The 21,787-nt window shown below is 38.3% G+C and overlaps 1 protein-coding gene across 7 annotated transcripts in view; it reads right to left on the reverse strand.

Annotated features, from left to right (window-relative positions):
• MEIS2 (Meis homeobox 2) overlaps positions 1–21,787 on the reverse strand; it is a 174,255-nt gene that overhangs the window by 24,870 nt on the left and 127,598 nt on the right. Inside the window, exon 10 of one of the 7 annotated variants that reach the window (XM_065686591.1) lies at positions 10,257–10,328. The exons of the other annotated variants lie outside the window; for them this stretch is intronic. Coding sequence (XP_065542663.1) covers positions 10,319–10,328 — 10 coding nt within the window. The 3' untranslated portion in view covers positions 10,257–10,318. Of the gene's footprint in view, positions 1–10,256; positions 10,329–21,787 lie in introns of those variants that run through there. 7 annotated transcript variants of the gene reach the window in all.

Here is a 21,787-nt window from a genome sequence, read left to right on the forward strand (position 1 = left end):
CTTCTGGTCTTAAACTGTTTGCATTTATGAACATATAAAGATCATCCTGTTCTTCACTTTCCATTAACCAATCTATGGAGTTTTGTCTTAACCTTCAAAACAAATTCGAGCTGAAATCATTGCCTTATTAATTTACTGAGCAGCTAAATTTAGTTAATTTAAAAACAAATTTCTACCCCACAAAAAGGAAGAACATACATATGGCATGTTCCCCCCCCCCCCCCCAAAGGGTTATGTAGCTAAATATTCTCAGCTTTTTGTCAGTCACAGTACAAACAGGTTTTAAAAGTATCCGGTTATTCTGAGTGCCTCTATTTTTCTGGCCATTTGGATTAAGGTACCCAAAATAAACACACAATGAAAATGATGGCCTTCTTTTTAAGCAAAATGACCCTTACATGTACTAAAACACCTAATCTGACTTATGCTACTTCAGTTGCACACCAGTACCCTCACTGATTACCATGGAGTTACATTAGTTTAAAATTTGAGTAACTGAGTAGAGATCAGGTTCTATAGTCAGACATATGTTTTCCACTAGATAATGGCTACTTATATATTTATGAATTTTAAAATGCTTTCCAATTCAACTAGCATTGTTACTATGTGCAGGAAGTAAAGAAGTAAATTGCAACCAAGCTTTCAGGGGTTTATTCCCTCATGAACCGCTTGTACTGCTAGTGTCAGGGGAGGGCAACTGTATAGTGCCCACTACATAATAAATGACACTGTTGAATATTCTTAGAGTAACTACTGTGTGTGTGTAGTTTTAGGGACAGAGCTATTGTCTGTTGTGTTTTACATTTCTAAATACCATAGCATCATTTCTTTAACCCAGCTTCACGGAAAGTTTCAAGGAGGTTTATAATAATTGGTACTCTGTTCTGTCCTGATCACCCATAGGAACAGGGAGTACTCACAGGGCAATAAACAGCTTTCAGGTAAATGTGTAACTCCAGTGTCAATTGGAGTTATGCGCAGAGACTCAGAGCAGAAATTGCATATAGCTCTCCATTCCTGAACATGACAGTCATAATAAACCTTAACCTTGACATTCCCTGCTCTCCTCAACCACAGCTAAAAATGCTACACACATTTATACCATCTAATGAACCAGACGTTAAAAGGAAGCCACAGATCTATACCAATAGATTATCAGGAAAAGAAGTGTGAATACTTGCTCATTGTACTACCATGGTAGTTAGAAAGAGGAAAGACCTAATACATCATCATCCTTTGGCAAGAATAGGGGATAATCGACCAATGGAGGTCCCACCAGCTGCTAAAATAACAGCTTGTAAACTGCATAGTGCAAATGTGCAATGCAAAATCCTAGGAGCCAGAAACTCAGAATCATCGTGAATCTGGAAAGAGAATGATGGATGCTTATTTTACTCTTTGGTGGCAACACAAAGGAAGGGCAGACTGAAGTAGGGGTTTGGGTTCAAGTGAATTGTGCCTGGTTTCTGAATCTGTCACATATTCTCTTTATTAACATGTAATCAATTAGTTGTAGGTGATGACTCTATGAAAAGAAGTGAGAGGGTATAAGACTTGCTCTTCCAGAAGCAAATAAAGAAAGAGTAGGAAGGAGTGAAGTTTAGAATTTATTCTTTTTCTACTAACACCTTCTCCAAGCCATGGAAACCACCAGCATGGAAATGATAGCAACATATAGCAGATAGTGGTCAGTAATGAATACATATCACCGTAATGAACAAGGGCAAAGTAGGAAACTCTGCTTTTGCTATGCCTCGGAGACATATTCCATGCTATCCCTACAGTTTTACTAATCATCAAGCCCTTAGTCTACCTGATGCTCAGTTTCCTATCAGTTAATGATCTTAATTATTTCTTCCCCATCTCACCTCTCATTTTCCTTTTGTTATCATGATACAATTTCTATTGGTTTTGTGACAATTTGACTGTGACGAGCATAAGAGTATCTAGACACTAACATATCCATGCATTTACACTGCACAGGATTTATCTTCTTCTGAAATTCTGATGATGGTGGAAAGCCTGACTGCAGTAGCTACAAGTACTAGAATCTGGTTTACAATTTTTTCTGCAATTGTTATTCATATGTAACTTTTCAGAAGTCTTTCTAAGATTTTGCGTGTGTGTGTGTGTGTGTGTGTGTGTGTATAATTAGCCCAATATTTAAGAATTCTAATCTCATATAAATGCTCAATCAAAACACATATTTTCCTGTGAGCTAAGAATGCCTGGATTTCACTTTTGATTCTCAAAAGGATGTTATTGTTGCTGCAGGGCGTGCAATGGAACATAAAAGAGCATTTTACCTCATTATTTGAATTGAATGATTTTTTTTCTTCTTCTCTTTTTTCTTTATTTTTGTGTGTTTCATTGATTATTGTTGTCCAGGTTGTTGTTTTTTTTTTTCTTATCATCTTTATCTTCTCCTATAAGTGTGGATTTACTGCTTTTGGAAAATCAACAAAAAGAATGTTGTCTTCATTCTGTACTTTTGATTTCCTATATTTAATTTCTAAATAAAAAATAGTTGTTTTCAACTTCAGGACCCCCCTCTTAAGTGACTACTAAAGAGGATGCCAGTTAATTCTGACTGTACGATGTGTATTCTGAGACCCACCAATTCACCTCTCACAAGTCACAAAACAAATGGTGGTAACTGACTTTTGGCAAGTACTAATATGAACTGAACTAGAACTCAGGGCTGAAATTGCAAATGTTTTTATATGTGAAGTACTTCCTTATCCATGAGATAAACACTGTGCCAAAGTGGTAGACAGACAAATCACTATGTCCTCATGACTGTCTAGGTTAATGGCTCCCTCACAGAAAGGGAAGACAGCAAAAAGAAATCCAACCCAGTAATCAGAAAGAAAATAAAAAATCAGCCACTGAAAGCTCAAGGGCACAACATACAGGGAAAGGAGGAGCTTACTGTACTTCCATAGTGTGTACAGAAAAGTGGGGCATCTGAAGTGTTTGGTTGGGCAAACCCACATTTTGTGTTGAAGAAGTGGGACTTAGAGCACAATAAAATGTGGGATCTTCACTATCGTGGTTGAATAGGAGCTATTAGAGCTTCTGGTTAAAAAAGAGAAGATTGTTGATGTAGACTTCAGAAACTGTGGCAGCAGGCAAATCAACTATTTTTGTCTATTAGGATGAGAAATGCATAACCTCTTGTGCATTTTGGTTCATCTCAGCACTGTGTAGTTTTTATCCAGGCCTGTTTTCATGGACTTATTTTAGATGCATGTCCTATTAAGCAAATAAACTTGAAATTCTTTGTAGCAAGTGACTCATGTGAAAAAAAACAAAACAAAACAAACCAAACCCATCAACTATCTAATGAGCACCATGGAGGGGAACAGCAAAGTCAATCCACTTTGGCTCCCAGTGGAAGAACCAAACTGCCTGAGTCCAACAAAAGAACAATAAGCAGAATTAGATATTAGGAAGAAATATTTCATTGTGTCATGGCAAGGCACTGACAGGTGGTGCCGAGAGAAGATGCGGCTGCCCCATCCCTGGCAGTGTTCAAGGCCAGGTTGAATAGGGCTTAGAGCAACCTGGTCTAGTGGAGGGTGTCCCTGCCTGTTGCAGGGTTGTTGGAACTGGATGATCTTTAAGGTCCCTTCCAAACCACACCTTCTATGATCCAGCGGTTTTCAGGGACCTAGTTCTAGGCCTGTCACAGGAATCATAAGTCTGATGTTCCTGGGTTTGCACTATGTAAAGTCTCTCAATATCTACAAAATTTCTCTTCATTTACTTTGGGACAAGCAGCGAGTGTCATCAGACCAGTATCTCCCCAGATTTTGTATCATATTTTACAGTAATGGAAATCGCAGGCCCAGTCAATACTGGGTCCTGGAGGAAAGTTGTAAGTGGTAAACATCAATGCATCTGTTTTCTTTTTCTTTTAGAGAATTTTTTCTCATATATATTTGAAGATTATAAGTAAACAAATTATTTTAAACAATCATCATTTCATTGTCATGACATTTTTCTTAACCTGGAGATTCATTGCAAACGTGAAGCGTGTATGCCAGAGCATTTTCTGATCTGTTTGACAATGATGTTATTTGGTTGTTTTACAGTGGATGGAGACAAGAATATTGGTATCCTTTTCTGAGCATGCCAGTGTAAGCAAAGAGGACTCTGTTTCCACTGAGACAACTCATCTTTCAGGTAGCTTGCATCCCCATAAATGACTGTTTCTTGGGAGTAAGTTGCTGTACAAAGTCAGGGTCAGAGTAAGCTATTAAAACCAAGCATCAAGAAAACATGGATAAGGGTATTACTGGAGGAGAGTCTGTGAAAATATTTCCCCTCTGTATCATCACCATAGTGTTATATCCTGCATTACTACTGTACCATAGTCATTTAAATCGGTAAAGTCACTAAATACACGGCAGACCATTCATATGCCTCAAAGTTACTGGAGTATGCAGTCATAAAATCTGTGCCCTGAGGTTAACATAAAATACCTGTATCAAGTACATGTTTTGTAGTATGGCTTACAGATGTGTCTGAGATTTCACATAGTGGTGAAGAGTATTGAGGACTGTAACATTTCTGTGATGTTACAGGTGATGCCGCAGGTATCTGCAGTCCCCTGCTATTCTTTCCATGTCATGACACGTGAAGAAAGCAAGAGATGGGTAGAAATTGCCAGTCTTTCAACATGTCTACAAAGGTCCTTCCCAGTTTGCGGGTAACTCTACCATATCTTTATGTATTGCCCTGCAGATGCTGTTTGGGTAACTTATTACAAGTGCTATTTGAGGACTGACTTAAAATTTAGAATTGAAATGTGTGGAAAAACTCCAGCTCATTTCAACAAGCTTGGAAATGGGAACATGGACAATCAGAAGGAGAGACTAAATGAATGAAATCCCTCTGAAAACATGATCTTAATCCACCAGCCTCCAACCACTGCTTCACTTACATTATCTACATGGTGGTCAAGTATGACTTTCTGGGAAAGCAGCAAATCACATTTATGTTTAGGAGAAAAAAGATATTTTAAAAATTGGTTTTATATTATTTTTACGCTTCCCCACGTAACATATTTTAATGCTACTCTATTGTATCTTATCTTGATCTATAATATGTTGTCATATAACACAAAAATATATTAGTATGAGATTCCAAAAAATAGCTTTTGCTGTTGTTCACCAACTTACCTTTACTAGTTTAGTGTTTAATTACTTAGCGTTTTAACACCTCTGTAGAAGCACACAGCTCCATCTCAGTGTTGCAGTCTGGTGACTGCACACTGTTCACATAGTGAATCCTTTTGGTGACTTCACTGCTAATACTTATTGTCAGAAAGACTGTGAGGATCTTGTCAGGTGATTAAATAATTTAGGCTACAGATTTCCAAAGCTAACCATGTACCTAGAACAGACATGTGCTTTGTGGTATTTATAAAAGCAGGTAAGGGCCATTTGAAATTGACCAGCTATTAAATGGATGTTGTCTACAGTGAGGTTCACATCTCACATGGAGCTTCTAGAAGCTGCTGAATTATGACTGATAAGCCTACAAATTAGGTGTCCTGGACTATAGTTCTCAGCAAAAGGAAAACCAGAAACTTCTGAATAGAGCCGTAGGAAAAAATTGCAGTGAGCATCATCACAGAAAACTAATATAATACCGTGTTTCAACAGGAAAAAAAAAAAAAAAAGCAAACCTCATCCTAGGTTCATGGAGTGATTCTGAACTTATCTTTAATTTTGCATTGCTGTCATGTCATATTTCAAAGCTGAAAGAAATGTTATAGCCAAACTGATGCTCAAACCACAGCATTGCTTCTGGGTTTGTCTGGTTTTTGGAGAGAAACAAAATTTTATACTTAAGTGGGAATTTTGACATGTAAAAATAAACATTGTCATGTGGCTGAGGAATAAATCTCCTCCTCAGAATGGCTTTTATGCAAACATGACCCTCCAAAACCTTGATGTACCAAAGACTGTTGAGACTTGCTCTCCCTGTTTTAGCAGTTTACTTAAGTGTGTGCCTGTCTATAAGCACATGGATAACTTCATTAACATGACTGAGAGTTAGGTAGGTGCTATGACAGACTAATAAAGTTAGGTCTCATCTGAAGAATGGGTCTTGAGAGTGTGTGTTCCTGAACAAGTCAGCCAACAGTCATCTTGGCTTTTTAACTGATCAAGCTGTTTTGTACTTTGTATCGACCTTTGGTTAAACTTAGCAATGGGCTACCCGGCAAGAGTGAAAATTCTTGTTTCTAAATAAAATTATTTTAGCTTATTATAACTAAGGAAATAGACATCCATAATGAGTTTTCTAAAAAATCTTAAACTAAAGATTCATCTCAGGAAAACCACCCAAGGCACCTGTGAGGAAGATAGTGTCTGGTTTTCATCCAGAGAGAGTAAAGTTGGAGAAATGAGGGATCAAAAATAAAGCTAAATGTATAAGAAGCAACCAAGAAAAGGCCTTATCTGGAATTGAATGACAGGCTTTTTCCCTGAGTTCAGCCCCCATATCTGAGTAATGAGACCTTCAAGGAATCAGTAGGACTCATCTTTCCCTCCAGAAAGTGATGTTGTTCTATGTAGAAATAAATTCTGAACTACTGTGCCTTCATTTCTCTCCTTTTAAAGCTCTCATTGAGTGAATTACTTGGCTTTAGTAGGCACTGAAAAGTTAAAGTTGGGAGAAAGAAAGACATCATGGAAAATATAAATGGACAGACTCACCAAATTCAAGACCTTCACTAAAGAGTACAATGTTAAGGAAGTAAGTTCCACGTGGCTGTAAAGTTAATGGAAAAATCCTAATTTCTTTTTGAATATATGAAACAGAAATACTCCCGGTCTCTTCCAAAGCACTTACTGGCTGGCTTACAGGATACTGTGTCCATCAACATGAAATATATAAATTTTTGAAATGCAGTGTCACTTTTAAAATGTATTTTTGCCATGTAAAATGTCATTTTCTCCCTGCACAGAGAAAACTGCCTTTATAAACTTTCAGGCTTACAAGTGAACAAGGCCAGACAATGTAAAGAGCTGTAGAAAGTTTTTGGCTGTTGATTTATGTTGAAACAAGGAAGTGAAATACAGCATATTTTATGCTGCCTGATAAAAGACCATAAAACCCCCTTCAAAATGCACTGTTTTGAAGCCCACAGTGAAAAAAGAATTTTTTATAAGGTTTGCCTCAGTGATAGTCTTGGCCAAGAAGAGACTTTTACCATGCAAGTGTAATACGGAATTTTGACTTCGAAAACTCTGTATGGACTGTGTTTTACATCAATCATTGAATTTAGGTAAGGAATACAGAAGAAAAAGAATAAAGTGAGAGAGGCAGTAGAAATGAAAGAACAATTGCAATCTATTTAAGGCACCAAGCACATTCTAGACTATAATTTTTCTGATTCTGCATAAATGCTCTTCTGTGATGATCCACATTTTTTAATTTCTTCTTCTATTGGCAGTTTTTAAGATGAAATGTAGAATTTTCTTGTTTCTGCCCTCTTTAAATTAACCCATACTCAGCAGAAGGTTAACATCAATCTCTTATGATTTTATTTGTTTTAAGTGGATAAGAATAAAAGCACATATAGTTTCACCTGGAAATTGCTCTTTTATCATTGGTAACATTGAACTAATGAGCTCACCATCCCAATTTTATTCTCCAAATAACAACAACAACAACAACAACAGACAGCTGAGTTTTCAGACAGCTGCAGAAAGGTCTATCGTTCTGGATTGTTCACTTTTGTATACTAGTCACTAGACACAACTGCCTCTTTGAAAATTCTGACTCAGGAAGTTTTTTGACAAGCAAGCATTCCTGATTCTTCATTGACCCACATCTTGGGTACATAAACCACTTAATACAAAGGGAATATAAAGCACTCTTGGTATGCTCCTTGTTTAATAGGAATTGTGGGCTTTTGTGTGCATTGAGTGGGGACGTGATCACACAATGTGCAGAACATCCACAAATCAGCTTTAGTCATATTTTTCTGAGCAGAAAGATTTTACCAGAGCATGTGCTCTTTAGGGATGCTATGTTCTTCAAGCACTTCTATTCCCCTTCGCTTATTTTTGGTGCTAAGTGGTAGGAAAAGCTAATTCTACCTTTACTTTTCCATTGGGCCAGCCTTTCACTTGTGAAAATCACTTTGGTATAGTTATGCTGATAACTATTATAATGTTAATTTACACTGTTTGGTAAGGTGTCTCAGTGTCCTGGAAAACACCTGTCATAGCATTGCACTCCCAAAGAGCCTCCGTGTGAGTACCTGGATGCTCAAGAGGAACTGAGTAAGGGAGTTGAGGTTACACAGAAGGCACTTATTGCCAAATGGAAGAATATATTGACACTATGTTCCATCACAGATGAAAGCATCAGATAGCTTACAGTTTAGGAAGCCAAGTTACCAGATTTCTTTATTATATGACATTTCTCCAGCCAGCAGCACATCTTGAATTCATGCAGTCCAGTGTGGGTAAGTTTTGAAACTTTTTAAAGTTCACATGCTGCAGTAGGTTTGAACTTCATTTCAGAGAAGTGAAAGTGTGTTTGCCACCTCACTGTGAACTAACTGCCCAGGGAAATAATGTTCAGTATAATAAGCATAAGCACTAGTACCTCACAGCAACTTGAGATAAGACAATTGGCAGTGATCAGCTAAAAAATGTTTAAATTCTGCAGACCCACTTACTTTGCTGTGTTTACACTGGGGAGTAATTTGGCCAGTAACTTTGGATCATATCTGTTCATACCAATAGATCTATGTGGTTTTGGAGCTGGGGTCTTAGGTTTGGGCTGAGTTTTCTTAGTCTAGTTCAGAAATGTAACTGAAGCAATTAATACTATATCTAGTACTTTAACAGCCACAAGAATCTGGTAAAGGTATGGTATTTTTCACACCAATTTTCAAATCATCTGGCTTTTCCTACAGTTTACAAATTTCCAGTTGCCCTGACTTCTTCTAAAATATGAGCAGGGTTGACAGGTGGAGGTTTTTTGTGTTTACCCACCTGATAGACCTTTTGGAAAAGAAAAGCCTAAGTGGTACATAGAATTACAGTTCTTAAATAGCAAATAATACTGTATAAGCCTTTCTTCCTACACATTTTCCTTAGAAGTCTGTGGGAGAAGAGGGAAATGCAAGAATTCAATGAAACATAAGCAGCAAGTAAACCTTTCTATCCTCTTCAATTACAGAAAAATAGGAAGGGAGCATCATTTTCAAAGGAACAAATGTTACACAAGACATGCCCTTTAAATCCTTTTTAAGGCTCTGTGACCTGTAAAACTATCTGCAATATCAGCAACAGAAAGCTTTCCACAGAACAAATGCTTATGTTTTATGTGTACTGTATTTGCTAATCATTAGTTCATAAGCAAGAGCAGATATACAGTGTGCTATAAATAATGGCGGGAATGTAAAAGTGAATTGATCTGTCTGGCTATCTAGTAATACTGCTGGCAGAGGACCAGTTTTGAATGGCTGCCAACTACCATAGACCCAGCCAGGGATTTGTCTAGGGGTCTTGCCCTGTCAGGCAGAAAACAGTCTTAAGCTGAGCTCCCAGAACTGTGAGCACCGCCTACAGCTCAACAATGAGCATTTCCTGCAGCGTCCCCTTTACCCACTTAGTTAAATAGCAGAAAACATGCACGAGTTACCAAGCTATGAAACCAAGCATCTAAAAATATTAATCACTGGATAGAGAGGTCAGCGTGCCTGTGAACTGAAGTGAAATACATTGTTCAAATTGACTACGCGCACAGAGAGTGAGAAACTGGGAGTGAGATCCACACAGGCACACAGACACACACAAATGCGCTAAATTTATTCTTTTGCCAGAGCCCTTCAAGCATTCCACAAATGTACGGTAGTCACTGTGCCGAAATCCTCATGGGTGGGGTAGCAAACAGCCAAAAGAACGGAAGCATTTATAGTGATCTAGATATTTTTAAGAGGATAATTATGCTAAATAATGTGATTGTAATAGAAACAAATGGGGTGGGGCTTTATTACAGGAAAGAAAGGAGGTGGCGCAGAAGCAAGTCCTGACAGCAAAACTATTTCCCCATCTCCAGTGCAAATGGAGCAAAATGGTGGGCTAATTTTCCCCTCTTCCTTTAAGTCAGTTGTACTGATCCACTTATTGCATTGCTTGAACTAGTTTTCCCTGTGTATAAACGTGGAAAGACAGCTCAGGCAGCAAACTCACCTCGGGATGCCTTGCAGGGACTCAGTAATGTGCCTGCTTGGCACTGTTTCTTGTATCCCTCAAGGCTGTCTCCCAATCTCTTTGTAAGATCAGCCCTGGCTCAAAAAAAAAAAAAAAAAAAAAAAAAAAAAGGGGGGGGAAAAAGAAGGGGGAAAAAAAAAAAAAAAGAGTCCCATCAAATGGTGCAGTTTAGCTACACATAATCTATCTTTGCTAGGTGACTCTGATTCACTGTTTAGCACAGAATCAGGGTTCCTCCATGCATGCGTGCGTGTGTATGCGCGCATGTGTGCAGGCAGACTGATTATGTCTGTTCAGTATTTATATTCATATACAAACCTATACATTATCTTTACTCATAAAGAGAGGGCAAGTTGCTAATTAAGTACTGGTAAGTTGAATTTCTTCAAAGTGAAGCTTATAGATAAGAGACCACAGGACTGAGCTGCTGCTTTGGTTTTGAATTTGGCATTGCTTTATTGAATTTTATAAATACCAACTAAATTCAAACAAAACTGATTTAGATTTCACCTCATCACTTAAAATATATTTTGTAGAGTACAGCCTGTGCAGTAATCCTCTGCTATACTTTAATTTGGTTTTAATTTTATAGGCCCTGTTTTAACTGCATATTTCCAGACCTTTATTTCTCTCACAGCTCTTAGCAAAATGGTAGCTCATAAACACAAGCTCTGCTGTATAGACTTTGCATTTCATCCCAAAGTATTTCCTTTTTTATAGCCATGGTCTTTCCATCTTAGTGCTCTGAGCTTGGGTCACAAATCTCACTGCTATTCCAGTGTGTGACATCTTCGCTCGTTTGCCGCTGCTCATTAACAAACAATACTGCTGTGAAATTGGTTTAATGACAAAGTAATAAAATTGCTATTCTGCTCACAGATTGCCTGAGGCACTTTGAGCTCCTACAAGGCTTACTGTGGGTGCCAAGATACATTAAGCTGCTTATTCGTAAAAACTGCATCATCCGTTTTTTTCACAGGTTTTTTCCTTTCCCTATGTAGCCCCTGCTTCTTTTTATCTTCAAATAAAAAGATATATTTGCTTATGTTCTTCCATGCTGTCAAGTTTTTACTTTCATGCATATTTCTGGAAAATGAAAGTGTATTTCATTTCATTTTTCTTTTTAAAAGGTCACTGTGTCCCCATTGCAAGGTTGTTCCTGGACTCCGAAACCTCTGCAACGTAACATTAAGGGAGACTTATTTTAATAGATGTTATTATGTAATTGGGATACTGGATAGAGTTAGTCCTATTTTAGGCATAGCTGGATAAGAGAACTATATATAGAATGAGTTTCCTTTTTTAAAGAACTCATTTGTGCAATGCAACTATTTTCTGTCATTTTTTTTTAAGGCTGGAGCATTTTTATTGGGCTTTTGTTTTAAATATGAAAATAATTATATCATACCTGGTTACTTTTCATACCCAAATTCTACAAATAATAAAATATGGCAGAGTAATGACAACCAAAAAGCGTTAGGAAGCATGTGGTTTTCATAATGAACTGCATGGTTTAGAAAGTATTCTTTTTTTTCATTTGTGTGAGGCCCATACGGACACAGAGATTTACTGCTGGCAGACAATAGTGAAACAACCCAGTTGCTCTTTGACAGGTGGACAGGTCCTGGTAATTATAGCCAGACATCTTAACACTACCAAAATGCTGTAAACAAACACACAGCCCTAATCAATACTACTTACTTTCACATTTTAAACAAGCATGATAAACATTTATATTTCTCTCTTTTCATGCAGGAAGTAGCCGTAATCTCTAAACACTTCACTGCACTTACATGCGTACATCCACATACACCTTTATAAATTACTTTTTAGGTGAAAACAATGAGGGGAAAAAAAGATCCCTATTTCTTATTTCCACCTCTATAACAAGTAATTTGACCTGCTGAATAGCTTAGGCAATGTGGTTTGGGTACCTGTGATGGTTAGCTAGCAGTGGAAAAACTGGTTCAGAAACAATAAGACCTGGTCTGAACATGAATCTCTCACACACACCCCGCCACCCCCCTTCTCCGCTTCAAACCTCAGACTGATCCTTCTTTCAAATATCTTGTGCTTCAGGGCTTCCCCAGGTCAGATTCATTGCAGAATGTGTCTGACCTGAGGAAGCCTCAGAGCATAAGATTTGAATGTAGCAGGCTGCTGCAAGCCCGGGAGAGACTCCCAGACTAGCTAGCACCCCTCAGTGGGATTATCCAAGGTAGGAAGGCCTACTGGAGGTCAGGAAAGGATTTAAAAACACACAGAGGGAAGTAAGGGGTAATGGGAGTCACTACAGCTGAGTTGGGATGCTGACTCTGCTCAGAGGTGGTCATGAATTAGGTTCTGGGAGGAAAATGGAAATAAAATGGAGGAAAGAGGAAACCGTGAGTCAGAGGAAAAGAATAAGCTGATATTTAAGAGAATTTAAATCACTGCTGAACAGTGGACAGGACCTCTAGAAGTGTGGGAATAGAAAAGCTGAGAAAAGCTGGCAATTATCCTGCTGATTGCATGGTTGAGGAGGAGTTAACGATGAGGTTGAAAAACACATATCATGGAAGATTCAAATCAGAAGCAGATCTTTTTGGTGCCTTCTATAAATATTTTCCAATTTTCTGCTTCCCTGTGGTTCATTTCTGTGTCTAGTAAGGAGAGTGTAGAAAGCAAGCAAAAGCTGATTACAGCCTCATGATCTTTTAACTCCACACCAGGTTTAAGGCTTCCTACTGCCTGTTCTAAACTCTGCTATCTGATCTTCGCTACCAGCGAGTCACCCACAAACTATGTGTATTCAGAATATGTGGGTGTGGGTACAGTGGTGTGAGTCCTGGATTCACTGACTCTGCACTTACATGGGATTTCCCCACCCCAGAGAAAACTCGAGCTGCCAGTTTGCGCTCCTTCTGTGTTGCTGGAAGTGTTGCAAAGGTGCTCAGCGTCTTGGTCATGGAAATCAATGGAAGCTAAGCCCTAAGCAGGAGTTAGAAGCACACACGTGGAGATCAGAGCTTTCGTATTCAAACCAGGAGAAAACCTGCAACGCATCCACTGGAAATACTAATGCAAGATTAATTAAGCTTCTGCTTAATTCTTTTGCTAGGCAGATTTGGGCTGATCTACTGTTCAAAGGGAAAATATTCAACTATCTACTTATCCTAATGTCTACTGGAGATCCTAGAAGTACATATCAGGCCCCAAGGATACTATTCAGAAGCTTCTGAAGTACTTTCTTTTCCTGTCTGTGAAGTATATGCTCACAACTTGCCTATTTTTCTATTCGCATTTTTATGGATCAAATTTAGGCCCAAAGTTTGTGCTGTAGAGAGCATATGTATATCTTTTCTTGGACCCCTGTGTAGAGCACAAGTGCAATCCGAGAAAAGAATTTGGCCCATATGAAGGGATTGTCAGGTTTTAAAGATGTGGTAATTACAAGCACACAAGGAAGCCATGAAAGTCTGGATGAAAAATTCAAATGAGCCAGCAAAGACACAAATTTGGCTTTGAACTAGGAAAGCTCTTGCTTTGATCCTGATCCTTTTGGGCTGCAACCACAAGTACTGACAACAAGCCACATGTGTACGTTGAAGTAGCTGATGGGACTGACTGAGAGGTGTGTCCAGTGCCTGCTCGTGCTACCCTGCATGCTTACATCTATGCATATTTTCAGATTTGATATTATTCACTTTATTAGCAACCAGTGGCTTGTGGGACTGTGAGCACTGAGGACTGCAAAACTGAAAGGTTGAGGGTTAGAGAAAGATGGTGAATACAGTGACACTGAAATTTTGAAAGGAAAATTACTGAGCCTGGGAACTATTCTACAGCAAGTATCTCAATCCTCCTTATCTCTTTCCTTCCCCAAATGGATAAGAAAATGCCTCTGGCCCTCTATAGGTCCCTAAGTTTAGTATATCTGTACTTTTCCAGACTGACTCAACACACCTGTTTGCTGTTTTAGAACAGTACCTAGGAACTTTCCATAGACTTGTTTTGAAAAGTTTCCTAGCTTTTTGTAAAGTGATAAATGAAGGAATTAATTAATTTGTAATCATTAGTGTAGTATTCCTGCGGCATATAACTTGGGACAGACTTTCTGATGCAAAATTGCTAGAAAGTGTGCTTTTATTTAAACAGTCTGGCCAGAAATTTGTCTGAGCATGGAAGAATACCTCAGTGTAACTGTAACTTTGGTGGGATAGAGATGGGATGATGTGTGCCTCTTACAGCTACGTGCAACAGCAAGGGAAAGTACTGATGCAGAGAAAGAGGACTAGCTAGGAAGACCACTGGAGCCAGACACAGTCTGGTGTGACAGAGGCACAGCAAGACTTGTCCTGGTTTGTCTTTGCCAAGGTCCAAAGCTCCCCAGGTCTGATAACTGTATTGAAGCCCAAACCTAGGAAAAATGGCCAGGTTGAAACAGGAGAAGGTGTGAAAACAAGCTTAACTTACTAGAATTGTTTTCAAGCACAGGGAAAGAGACGCATCCAAAATACTATTTTGAAGCCCCATTCATTCAATAAATCACACAGGACAAGGCGAACAGATTCTGTCTTTATACATGCCTGGTGTAACCTGTACCAGACCAGGCCAGTCCTACAAGACTGTGTCCCAAGACCCCCTCTGCAAGCACAGCTCTTCCTCCTTTTCTTCCCCACTCCCTGCTCTAAGGGAGCAGCAATTTACTGCTAGCCCACACTAGCTGCAGATTATTCCAACATCTTCACTCCTCCCCCAAATCCGTTCATACCAGCTTGTATTTTGAGAGTACAGGGGAAGAATCTCCTCAAGAGATAACACATTGAAAATAAATGTTAGCTTCTATAAAAGGTACAAGCTTAAGTATGCCATGCCCACTGCATTTATTTAAGGATACAAGTTCCTTCAAGCAAAATGTCAATATTTTATTTCCCTCAGACTCTGAAATGGTGTTATTTTAGTTGAGGATTAAATCAGCTCTCTGGGTTTATTTGCTAATTGCAATAAGCCTTCTCAAAAGAATGTAATCTGAAAGTTGTTTTAAATGCAGATGGCACTAAATTTTAGCCTACAGAGTAAACCAGAAAAATGTTTGCTAAGGGTTACTACATTTGCTTTCCCAAGCTCCCCGAGTATTATGTTTTATGAAGGACCATGTCATTCAGTTATACTTGCACCATGACAATGATAACTAGCATGGTGCCACGGAAACCAGAAAAATGCATTTAGGGTTGGGCCTATGCATCAGAGAACAGAATCAATCTTCCTAATTAACTGCAAATTAGCAATCCCAAAATGAGTGGGATCAACCTGTCTTCACTGGGCAAGAATCATGTTAAGTATATAGCTTCCTCTAAGTGCCTGTAAATTACATTTACGCCTGTATAAAGTAACATTCTTTTAATCTAGTGCTGCATTAGTGTCACTGTTCTTAAAGTTATTGCACTGTTTTAAATTTCAGCAGATAGGCAGACAGATAGAAAGATAAACAAATTAATAGACAGTTATGGAGACAGCCTGATATTTTGTTATTCAGGGCTCAGAGTAGCTTATAAATCACACTGAAGCCACAAACAAGGTACTAATTAGCATAAGTCTCTGGAAAGAAAAGTTTCTGTTGAATGACGAAATTCTTTAAGGCCACTGAGCAGTAGCTATTAATAAAGATAAAAATAGTAAATGGAGAATGGAAGCTAAAATGCAAAAATGGGACAAGTATATATTTGATTAATTCCATCCCTAATGATCAAAATTGCCAAATAATGTTAGGCTAAAACTAATGTTACTGATACACTGTTTTTACTCTTTAGGGTGTATGATCAAAAAGATCTTGGGTATTGTGAGAGTACAAAGGACCGACCTTGGGTGAATTAGCTTAATTAGTTAATGCTTGTAAAGCACTAGATGGGTGTTAAGTATTAATTAATTATTAATTATTATTGGGTAAAGATGGCATTTGGAATCCCATCGCTCATACATGGGCCCATCCTTCACGCAAGAGCTTCGTGGGGGCCCCACTGGTCTCTGCTTGCCTGCATGTCTCACAAGTCTCAGCAGTAGTTTGGCAGCCCCACTTGTGAGGACAGGGAGTTGGGGAGACGTTAGGCAGCTTGTCCCAGTGGCTGAGTGAAAAGTTGGACAGAGAGACTTCATTTTCAAGTTTGTTAGTGTCTTGCTTTGTGATTTGATGAGAGAATTTGCAATTTTAAGCTGAGCAAAATTCTCAGTGCAAGTTCCTCAAGGAACTGAGGCTCAAATGAGAGTCCAAGTTTATCTGCATGTAACGAGGTTCAAAATACTTTCCTTTCAGTGCTGTTGTGAAACTAGATGCTTTTTTCTTCTTCTTCTTTTGCCATTACCTAATAAAGGTTGTTATCTGTATCTTTTATTATCATGATTTATACTGGTTAATACTTAAAGTGAATACTTGGCTTTTAAATTACAAAGGATCCTTGAAGAGCTCACAAAAAATGCCTTCTCACAATTATTCTGAGGTATCCTTCCCAGTCACCTTTGCCCAAAGCCATTTGTGATCGAACGTTAGCAATGTTCATTTCAGGATTATTTTTTTTTTCAGGGTTATTAAAATATTAGTTATTGTAAATCCCACTAATACATTGACTCTCAGGCTAATATTTTCCTTTAATTTTAGCATGATACATAGCTATTGGTAAATGACATTGAAAGGAATGTTACATTTAACTACATTTTACTTCACATTAGCATTGTCCAATTTCTCATGTTTTAAATTTTTCTGCCTGGCTGCAGCCTAGAAGAAAATACATGCTGAAATAATTATATGAACAATTTAGATTTAAGCATATTGAATAGCAGAAGAGATCATGCCCGCCCATTTGTATTTTTTTTCCCCCATTCTCATGCTAGTCTGGAAGATGAGTAATTTCTCTCCTTAGAAGCATACCTAATATACAAAGCTCTAACGCTTAGTAGCGAGTGAGGGGAGGAAAGCGCTTTATTGCTACTGTTCAAATCAATACACAAAAATCTCAGGATGATAGGGTAATTAAAACACGCACAAAGTAATTCATCAACAGCCTTTCACTTGCCTTTGGAACTGCCTTTCTGATCCCTGATGTTTTTAGTTGGAGGGATTTGAGACAGCTCTCAGCCAGCATTTCCTACTTAGCTTACAACCCTGGTTTTCAATCACAAACAAGAAATTGTGTTGGCCTTGCAAAGCTTATTCTTCATGCTTTTTCATCTCTTCCTGCTCTTTGTCTGATGTGAGATGCTACTAAGCAGTGAAATTTACCTAAGAGCTAAGGAAAAGGAGAAAAAACAATCTGCACTGTTTGACAAGTGAGAAGTTCAGCATCGGCTAAATCACTGATAATTTTATGCTGCTGGTTATTATACTTGGATTGTTTGTAAGTGTTCCTATTAAAAAATGAAATAACTACTCCTGCTGTAATGAATAGGCGGAAGAGTGTTTGAAACATTTTCATGATTAAAAATAATATTAAAACTTATTTTGAGTTATCTAGTGGAAATGTTTCATTTCAGACTGGGGCTGTGAGAAGCAGCATTCGCACCACAAAGCACCACTTCCTGGGCTCCCAGAGTTATGATAATTACCTTACTGGCATTCCTGTTTTGTTTCCCAGACCCCCAAATGTTTCTTTTCTAATGACAGAGCTCCAGTTGTGGCACTTAAAATTAACAGAGTACTTCTTAGAAAGCATTCAAATCCATACTGATTAGCAAAAATTTTAAGTATAACCTTAGTTGAGCTTGGCTGTTATTACAGGTAAGGACTGTGGATCCCTGAAAGCAACACAGTTAGGTCTTCACAGGAGTTGATTGCGTATTAATGTAGCAGAAAGGCTAGGAATGATTTATGCACTGAATAGGCTCAAGTTCCCGCAGAAGATTTAACCATATTTCTTTGCTTACACAAAACACAAACCCCCTGCATAATTTATCATTTGCCTTGTGATTACCTGCAAGCCTACAAAATCCTTTGTTATTATTTTGTGCTATGATGATGCACAGGGTGTCAGTTAAGAATCCAGTCCCCTTGTACTAGGATAAACATACTGATAAAATAATAGACCCCCACCCCAAAACTTTCCAAATTTGCATATCAGACAGAGCTCATAGGGAGATATGAGCGGGTGTGGGTTATTTGGGAGGGTTAAGTAACAATAAAACAATTTAGCATAAAAGCAAGAGTCACTTGCCTAACCAAAGACAGATGAGAGTGATTTGTAGGCACAGGTAGAGGCAAGCTTTAAGGAGGGATTTCAAAGGTTAGCTTTACATGATTGGCAGAGAAAAATCTCCCTACACATGATGTGGGACATTGATACAACCGAATAAAGCTGTAGTTCTTCTTGCTTTGATTCTCCAGTCACTGAATAAATAAACTAGATTACCAAAGTCAAAGGAAGAAGCACAACTGCACATTTCATGAGGGCATTCCAGCCTTTCTCCAGGAATTTTAAAAATATCTATGCACTATTTTTGCCATTCTCCCTGACTGACAGGGTCTTGGTGGCAGCCACCAGTGACCGAGGCTGCTCCTACCACCTTGTGCTAGCCTTAGCAAGAGCTTTACAATAGGACCACATTTGTAATCAGGTGCTTTTTGGTGTTAATCTAACCACTCAGTCCTGAGCAAAATTTTCAAGAAAACTGAAGCTTTAAAAGCACCTTACACCATTGCAAGTAACTAATTTCAACTAAAACACATTTATTTCAATGAGACCTAGTTACATATATCTGTGAACCTTTGACCCTAAGTGCCTTATGCAAATTTACCTATTTGATTTTTCCATAAAACTTAGGCTCCTAAGTCACTCTATGTTTTAAAAATGTATATTGTGTTTTCCCTTCTTTTTCTTGAACAAGATGAAATACAATACTCAACAAATTGATGAAAGGAAACCAGATTGGGCAGTGTATTTCACAGTTGCTAAAACCCAAACCAAATAATACCTGACATTTTTTGAACTTCTTAGCCTGAAAAATAACCCAGCTTGGTTTCTGATTTTCAAAATTAAACATCTAGAATATTCACTCTTGGGATGAAAATAAGTATGAAAATTTCAGCCCAGAATCTAATTATTTCAAAGAGTCGTTGAAAATAAGTGCTGCTTAATATGAGTATTTCATCCACTATTGCTGTAATATGAACAACTAATCACTAAGAGAATTATATAAAAAAATGAATAAAAATTATGAAGTTCGATATGGTGACTGCAGTATACATTCTTCAGTAAGCAATCTTTAAATGAAATACTATTTTTATTAGAAGATATTTCATTCTAGTAATAAACTTGAAACCACAATTTCTTCAACCCAAAATAACAGCTTTGCTAACAGTCTTCTCTGAGCCTTAATAGCAACAACCCATTGCTGAAAAGACATTTGTATTTCTGATATCTCTTAGTTCCCTCATGTAAAGAAGAGGTTATTGTAGTATTACCTAGCATCACAAAGTACGACACTATTGTTATTTCCATTTTTAGATGAAATAACTGAGGCAAAAAGAAGTGACCTGCCTAAGCAGCAAAAAGACACAAGTAAATGCCCCATGTCTGCTGAGTTCCAGAGTACTACTCACTGGGCTACACTACTGCTTTAGATGGCTGCTATTACAGATTACTTGATCTTAACATTAAAAATTCTAGGTTTTCAATAACATAAATCCTATTTATCCTAGGATGCATCTTATTTATTTGCTATTGCCTTATTTGAAACAAATTTGATCTCTTAAAAATAAACAACTTGTAGAAGTTAATACAAAATCCACGCAAGTCTTTGTGTGTTGCAAAGAACAGGAGTTGTATTCTTCCATAAATATGAATCCTGTAGAGGACAGCACCTTTCCCTCTCATATGGAATCCTTTAAGACCTTTCGGTCTTAAGGATTTATAGCACTGTATCTATGAGCTAACATACTAAATTCTCCTTAATTCAGCAAATAATTGAGTAATACCTTTGCAAATTTTTTCACACTTGCAACCACATTTGACATGGTTTTCATGGAGTAAATTGGAAACGCTAACTATAAGAGTACATACAGGACTTGCTTCACACCACATTCCCTCATGAACCCCTACAGCTGTTGACTTCCTGTGACAGCCATTCTCAAGGGTTGAAGTTGCTGTGCCCTCCCAAAAGCAGAGGTTGGTTTCATTAGCTCTGTGATGCACTAGAAGGTAGGGCACAGGGTAGAATAACTCAGGTAGAATAACTCAAACTGTGAATGTACGGGATATCAGCTGTTCCTTAGTAATGAGCTGTGCATGTTCCCCAGAAGAGAAAATCAGATTTATCCCATCTCCAAGAAGTAAATTTTCCCAGAAATGCTGCATTTGCCATGGGGAGAGCACATGCATGTAGGCAATTACCACAGAGTGGCTGACAAGATACAAGTGCAAATTACACTTTAATTCATGCTAAGTTGTGTGTCCATAACCTGTGGTGTGAATCTCCTAAGATGGACGAGATTGCACTTAAGACTGAGCCTGCTTTGCTAGCATTGTCACCTCCAGTGTCTGTAATACAGATGCAGTCAGGAAGTGGTGGATGAAGTAAAATATAGAAGAATTTCTCAATTTTTTTATTACTTGTATTCTTCAGATTCCAGCAGGGCCAAGATTTTACCTTCCTGTGCTAAGAATGAGTTTTTAGGATCTTGATCCTATTTCTACTCAGGATATTGGTAGACAACCATAAGCAAATGATTTACTATTCTTTAGTAAGAGAGCATTCATCAGCTAAACCTCAGCAAGTGACTGGTAGCCCACTGCTGGTCTAATCTTATTACACAGTAAAATAAGTTTGCATAGATCACTTCTGGTGGGATAAATACAAGAAATTAAGTTGAGGAAAATACTATCTAACCAGGCGTCAGGTATGAAAGACAAGTGAAGAATGTGCATGGAGCAGTCTAGGGTGCTTAAGAGTTATTAACAAAGGATGCTACAGTCTCATGGACTCCTCCCATGGAAACAACTTCTCCGGGCAACCTGATCCAGTGCTTCACCACCCTCACAGTAAAGAACTTCTTCCCCATATCTAATCTAAATCTTCCCTCTTTCAGTTTAAATTTCTTAACCCTTGTCCTATCACTATATGTCCTTGTAAAAACTCCCTCTCCAGATTTCCTATAGGCACCCTGTAGATACTGGAAGGCTGCAATAAAGTCTCCCTGGAGCCTTCTCTTCTCCAGGCTGAATAAGCCCAACTCTCTCAGCTAGTTTTCATAGGAGAGGTGTTCCAGCCTCCAATCATCTTTGTGGCTTCTTCTGGACCCACTCAAACAGGTCCACATCTTTCTTATTTTGGGGACCCCAGAGCTGAACGCAATACTCCAGGTGGGGTCTCACAAGAGTGGAGTAGTAGGGGAGAATCACCTCCCTTGACCTACTGGCTGTGCTCTTTTATAGGTATGTCCACACAGCAAGTTAACCTGTGATCAACACTGCCCTCTGAAAGTGATTTTCTCCATCTGTGTTGATTAGAAGTGGGCAATTATGGTCCTAATTTAAGTGTCCACTTAGCTGCTTAGTGCTAGATTGAATAAG

This window comes from Lathamus discolor, chromosome 6 (genome assembly GCF_037157495.1).
Source record: "Lathamus discolor isolate bLatDis1 chromosome 6, bLatDis1.hap1, whole genome shotgun sequence".
NCBI classification, from domain to species: domain Eukaryota; kingdom Metazoa; phylum Chordata; class Aves; order Psittaciformes; family Psittacidae; genus Lathamus; species Lathamus discolor.